The following is a 6507-nucleotide window of genomic DNA, read 5'->3' on the forward strand; positions in this document are numbered from 1 at the left end:
GCGCCATTTTTACACGGATTACTCTGGCACTCATCTATGTCAATTTCACATAAATTGCCATCATATCCGGCTTCGCATTTACAAGAGTATCCGCCAATGCCATCAATACATGTTGAGTTTCCAAGGCATTCTGAAAACATGCATTCGTCGATGTCTATTTCGCAGAAAATACCTTCAAAGCCTTCGGTACAGTTACAAAAAAAGTCAGCGATCAGGTCAATGCATTCTGCGTCGTTCACACAAGGACTACTTTCACATTCATCCACTTCATCTTGGCAGCTTGTGCCAGAATATCCAGGCGCGCATGAGCAGGCGAACCCATTGACGACGTCATTGCATGTTGCACCGTTTTGGCACGGTTGACTTTGACATTCGTCATATTCTCTGTCACATAGTTCACCATAGAATCCAGGAGCACAGAGGCATGTCATCGTGGAGTTAGCTATTTCACATGTACTGTTATTCTTACAAAATCTTGGACAATCGGTGATATCAAAGTTACAATAGTCCCCAAAAAAACCATATGCACAATCACAGATGACACCATTAAGGATGTCATAACATGTGGCATTATTCTTACACGGAAAACTTTCACACTCATCTATTTCATATTCGCATAAATTGCCATCATAACCGTCTTCACATTCACAATAGTATCCACCTATGCCATCAGTACATGTTGAGTTACCAACACATTCTGAAAACATGCATTCGTCGATGTCTATTTCGCAGAAATTCCCTTCGAAACCCTCAGTACAGTTACAGAAAAATTCGGCAATGAGATCAACACATTCTGCATCGTTAACACAAGGATTACTATCACATTCATTTACTTCTTTTTGGCAGCTTGTTCCAGAATATCCCGGTGCACACGAGCAGACAAACCCGTTGATGACGTCATGACATGTTGCCCCGTTTTGGCACGGTTGACTCTGGCATTCGTCATATTCTTTGTCACATAGGTCACCATTGAAGCCAGGAGCACAATGGCAGGTCATCGTAGAGTTAGCTATCTCACATGTACTGTTATTCTCACACAATGCAATGCAATCAGTGATATTAAAATCACAAAAGTCTCCAAAATAACCATAGGCACAATCGCAAATAAACCCATTGACGTCATCATAACACGTGGCATTATTCTGACATGGAAAACTTTCACATTCATCGATTTCCATTTCACATAACGTTCCCGTATATCCTCCGGCGCATATACAGTTGAACCCATCGATCTGGTCAGAACACATGGCCTCGTTCTTGCACGGACTGCTCCCACATTCATCAATATCATTTTCACAATACTGGCCACTAAATCCGGATGCGCATACACATGTATATCCAGCTACAGCATCATTGCAGATGGCGCCATTCAAGCATGGTGACGAGAGACACTCGTCGATTTCAGTCTGGCATCGTCCTCCGTTGAAACCTGCTCGGCATTGACATTGGTAGCCATTCACCCCATCTACGCATGTGCCACCGTTTGCGCACGGATAGCTAGCGCACTCATTAATGTTCACGGTACAAGGATACACACAAACCAACCGATTTCTTCTACACAAGTAGCGACCATGTGCACACGTTCCCCCGTTTCTACACGGATTGCTACTGCACTCGTTGATATCAACTGTGCAGCTTGACCCCGAATAACCCGGGTAACATATCTTTGCCCCCGTTGATGAGTGACATGTGTAGTGACCATTTGAATTTGAATTTTGGGGAACACAGTACGTGGCGCAGTCGCTATTGTAGTAATTCGTATTGCAATACACAACAACGTCTACGATGGTCCTGCGGATGGAAGTAAACACCAAATAACCACAATAAGATAGTTACGGGCCTGCACATGTAAAGAGAAAAGGTGTTTTTTATTATCGCAATTAAAATATTGGAACATATAGATTGTACTATGGTAACTCTGTCACCTGTAGTCCATTGTACACTGTCTCTTATACACATCTAGATGTGTATAAGAGACAGAGTTAGTGTTGGTCGACAATGGACCTTAGTACGAAGTGTGCCAATCAAACTTAACAACTAACCAATTAGGACAGTGCCAGGAATATGTGTGTGTCCAACAAACGCAGATGTTGTCCTATATACATACATTTATGCTATTATTTAGTGGGACCTTAGCAACGATATCCAAGGGGCGGGGCTTAGTGCAAAGGTTCAATACTGTATTTCTTTTTTAACTATATGCCTAGGCCTAATTCTGAAGAGTTTACCAATCATCAATCAGCCCTGTCTCTTATACACATCTAGATGTGTATAAGAGACAGGCAGCTGACAGTTGTCTGCCGACGCGATTCTATGTAAAACGCAACAAGATGACACACACGACGGATCGTGTTTAATGCCACCTGCAATCAGCAGATGGCGTCGCTTTGTGTAGCGCTCACAGGGAGCGGAGTTGGCGTAGCTGTCATAGCATTCAGTTGCTGGCTTTAGGATTGTAGTTTTACGTTTTCTTCAAACGTTCAACTTTTATAAACTTCTTTGATACTTTACTGTGCTGTATTCCACAAATGTTTATAACCGTGTTTCATCTAACATTCTGTCTCTTATACACATCTAGATGTGTATAAGAGACAGCGACTATGTTGTACCGTTTGAGAGAAAGTGCCTAGTATATATTGGTCTCTATGGTTTTCATGACAGGTGCAGATTCAGATGTGGGGACACGGAGTACCCCCCTCCTTTGAAAAATTCTGGATCCGCCCATCTTGAGTTGAAAGATTGACTGTTCCATTCGACGTGGCGGAGCCGAGTTGAATGGAATAGTCAATCTTTCTACAAATGAAAATATTCTTTCCATTACGGAAATAAAAACATTATTTGTTTTATAACACATCTAATATTGTACTAATATAAATTCTTGTCATTTGCTATTTTTTCTTGAAAAAATATATCTTTTTTTCTAAATGAGCATTCTTGTCATTTGATATTTTATGAAACATCTACCCTTTTTCTAAATGAAACAGTCCAGCGCCTTTTACTTTACTAAAAGACGCTGGACTGTTCCCTTTAGAAAAAGGGTAGATTTTATGAAACAAGTAAAAATGCCCGGTGGAACTAAATTTTAATAAGTGGTGACGAATTGGGATAAATAGGCAGTGCAGTGTCATGTGATACGAAATCCACCAATCAATTGACAAGGATATATTTACGTGCGTTATAAATGGTACTATTATCGCTATATTATTATTTACTTTATGCTACGGAAAGTGTAACATATTTTGAAAGTATTTAACTAATACTGTCACTTAAATGTTTATAATGTTAATAATAATATAAAGTGAATTGGTGTAAACACTGCTTATCATTGAGCCCTCCAAAAAAACCGCAAAAATATATCAAAGAACCAAACAACCATGTTTAAAATTGAAGCTAAAATAACTTAGACCTATATACAAGTCTAAAACAGACAGTGTGAAATAACTTACGTTGTGTAAGGCGCTGCGGTCCTTTGACCATAAAGGTAGTAACGTCTCGAAACACCATCTGCTGTTTGTGTAATGGTTTTACGATATTTGTCAACAAGATCGGCTCTACTACCATCGTCGTCCCACACATCGATTTTAAGATAGAATTCACCCTGAAACAGTAATTAATGTCATACATTTTAAATTTTAGTCGTAACTCTTTAATACATATGATGAGTAATTTCTAAGCCCGATATATCAATCGTTGTCTTATGGATTTGAAAATAGAAATCATTCATCCTGGATACGAAGACAGAGTCAAAGTTTAGAATAATCATTTCATTCTGTAATTGCCGAGTTACTTGCTGTTGGAACTTTACACAGCTATATTGTTGCCTCTTGTTAAACGTGAAGAAAGAAATAAGAAATGAATAAAATATAATTAAATAAACATGTAGCGAAATAGTATTTTAATAATGTGTCGGTATAAAACCTCTTTGGTATACCAATACAACACACAAAGCACAAGACAAAGAGACAGGGACGGATACAACAATAATAATAATAATAATAATAATAATAATAATAATAATAATAATAATAATAACAATAATAATAATAATAATAATAATAATAATATTAATAATAATAATAATAAAAATAATAATAATAATAATAATAATAATAATGATGATGATGATGATAATGATAATGATAATAATAATAATAATAATAATAATAATAATAATAATAATAATAATAATAATAATAATAATAATAATAATAATAATAATAATTCTTAGCGCACTCAAAGAGCCTAAATGCACTTTACACAACAGAACGAAAAGTCTACAACACATAATAGCCAAAGCCAACAATACCAGATACATACCTGATATACTGATGCCGTTTTTCTAACCGGGTTGGATACAGTACCAATAGAAGAAGAGAAGGAGATCGTCTCGGCGTCACCACAATCTCTGGCGTACGAAGAACCATACTCGCACTGATCGATAGAAATTGATCCGCCGTTACTGTAAATACAGTACGGTATATGATATAATGTAAACAGTTGTTATAGAATTCTATAGAAAATTGACCCAAGATTTTATTTTCTCTATATAAAACCTATCCATTCTCTATAGAGATAGTTCTATAGAAATAGAAAATTATTTAAATGAGAATCTTCTGTATAAATTCCTTACAATTTCTTAATTGTTTAATTGTTTATCTCTGTAGATTTTTTTAAATATTGTTTCTTTAAAATTTTTATATTTCTTTTAGAAAAGTCCTATACAATTCTCGTAAAATTCTTATATATTTCCTATGTAATTTCTATACACATTCTATATACGTTTTAAAGAACCTGGGATATGTAAATATTATACTGTATTAAATTTTAGAAATATCATCGTAACAAATTCTTATTGAATCTCAACATTTTCTGGAATTCTATTAAAATTATTTACCTGAACTTTATCACAATCAGCGGTGACGCCAGAAATTTGCCGAGAAGGGGTCCGAATCAAGGGCCGACTACAACCTCGGTCAACGGCCCGGAATAAAAAAAATAAATCCCTGGTAGGTAGTGAAGTATGTGTGTGTGGGTGGGGGGGGGGTGCTATGAGCTCATTTGAGTGGCGATAATTCGCAAAAAATACGGTGATGTTAAGTGACTTGCTTTTGGGTAGGGGACGACTGTGGGGGAAGGGCGCCAGTTATTTTTGGAGGGGCGTGCACCCCACCCCCCGCACCCCTAGGTATGCCACTGCTAGGGCTCATGGAGATAGTTGTTAAGGCTTAGTGTGGTCCAAATTCTGCTTTTAGACCACAATATTAGGGATTAGCAATTAAAATAACGTTCTTTGGATACGAATCAACAGACGTTTACTATATGATTTTAAAACAAAATTTATTGACAAAAAAGAAGATCGACGTTTCGAGTCCATCATGGACACGTTCTCAAGACCAAGTGAACAACAATAATATACAAAAGTAGACAAACCTAAGAAGGCATCATGGATTAAAAGTAGTCACAAGATTCCTAGCTACAGTAGTTGGAGCTAGATACTGATAAGCTCCATGCAAATTAATCTGCTAGATAAACAATTTTGCATAAATAGAATCTGTTTGTATTTGTTAAGATATGGTTTTAAGGAAATAGGAAGAAAGCCACCCTTGTTAAAAGCCACCCCTGTCAAAAGCCACCCAACAATGGACTATACCATTGTAAGGTGGGGTGCACAATAGGTTTAGGATGTCAAGAGTTTTTGTATCACAGTTCTATTTTTATTCTTTTGTGTATTATAAATTAGAAACTTGGTGTAGCCTAGCTAGGCATAAACATTTAGTACCGTACTCCAAATGCAAAACATCAGAGCTTCTCTTAATTATGTAATTGAGATTTTTTTTGTTTTTAACATACTGTACTGTATTTTCATTACTATAGATAAATATTATATTAATAGTTATTTTATCAGCTTTTGTGATACTTGTATAAAGCAATGACTATATTTTATTTCACATTCCTGATGATGACAATTAATGTCGAAATATTGAATTCCGACACGATAGCGTGTATTTCGATACTTGGAGTATGTATATACTACCTTATCTGAGATTAATCAGTGGACTTTTCGGTTTTTGCCTGCATTGGTTTGTCTATGATGGACTCAAAACGTCGATCTTCTTTTTTGTCAATAAATTTGTTTTAAAGTTATTTGAATAGGCGAATTACTAATATATTTATTTTTGATCTGACGACCTAGTCGTGGCGTCGAACGACGGGGAGAGGTTCCAGGCCTCTCCGACGGTGTGGAAAATTACCCTCCCCCTCCCAGCTGGTGCCACAACTGCACGAAATATAAATCAATTTCACTGACGTTTCTAGCAATAAAAATGGAGTATGTATATGCTAATTAGGTAGCTCTAAACCAAACAATTAACAATATTGCGAAAGGAAAAGACAGTATTTTTATTTATATTTTAAATGGTTCAAATGTATTTATTGGACCATTTGGAACACTCAGAAAGTGTCCCCGTCCACTTAATTGTGGCGTCCCCTTAATGGGGTGGGGGGGGG

The 6507-nt window shown here is 36.6% G+C and overlaps 1 protein-coding gene across 1 annotated transcript in view; it reads right to left on the reverse strand.

Annotated features, from left to right (window-relative positions):
• Positions 1–5: 5 nt before the first annotated feature.
• The window catches only part of LOC117103744 (fibropellin-1-like), a gene marked incomplete at its 3' end in the record, with an annotated part of 9324 nt that continues 2822 nt past the window's right edge, over positions 6–6507 (reverse strand). Inside the window, exons 2-4 of the mRNA XM_033244354.1 lie at positions 4318–4459; positions 3447–3598; positions 6–1791 (exon numbers count right to left, since the gene is read on the reverse strand). Of these exons, the coding sequence (XP_033100245.1) occupies positions 6–1791; positions 3447–3598; positions 4318–4459 (2080 nt within the window). The remainder of the gene's footprint in view (positions 1792–3446; positions 3599–4317; positions 4460–6507) is intronic.

The sequence above is a fragment of the Anneissia japonica genome, unplaced genomic scaffold (assembly GCF_011630105.1).
Source record: "Anneissia japonica isolate Jap-2015-1 unplaced genomic scaffold, ASM1163010v1 scaffold287925_len434832_cov202, whole genome shotgun sequence".
NCBI lineage: Eukaryota > Metazoa > Echinodermata > Crinoidea > Comatulida > Comatulidae > Anneissia > Anneissia japonica.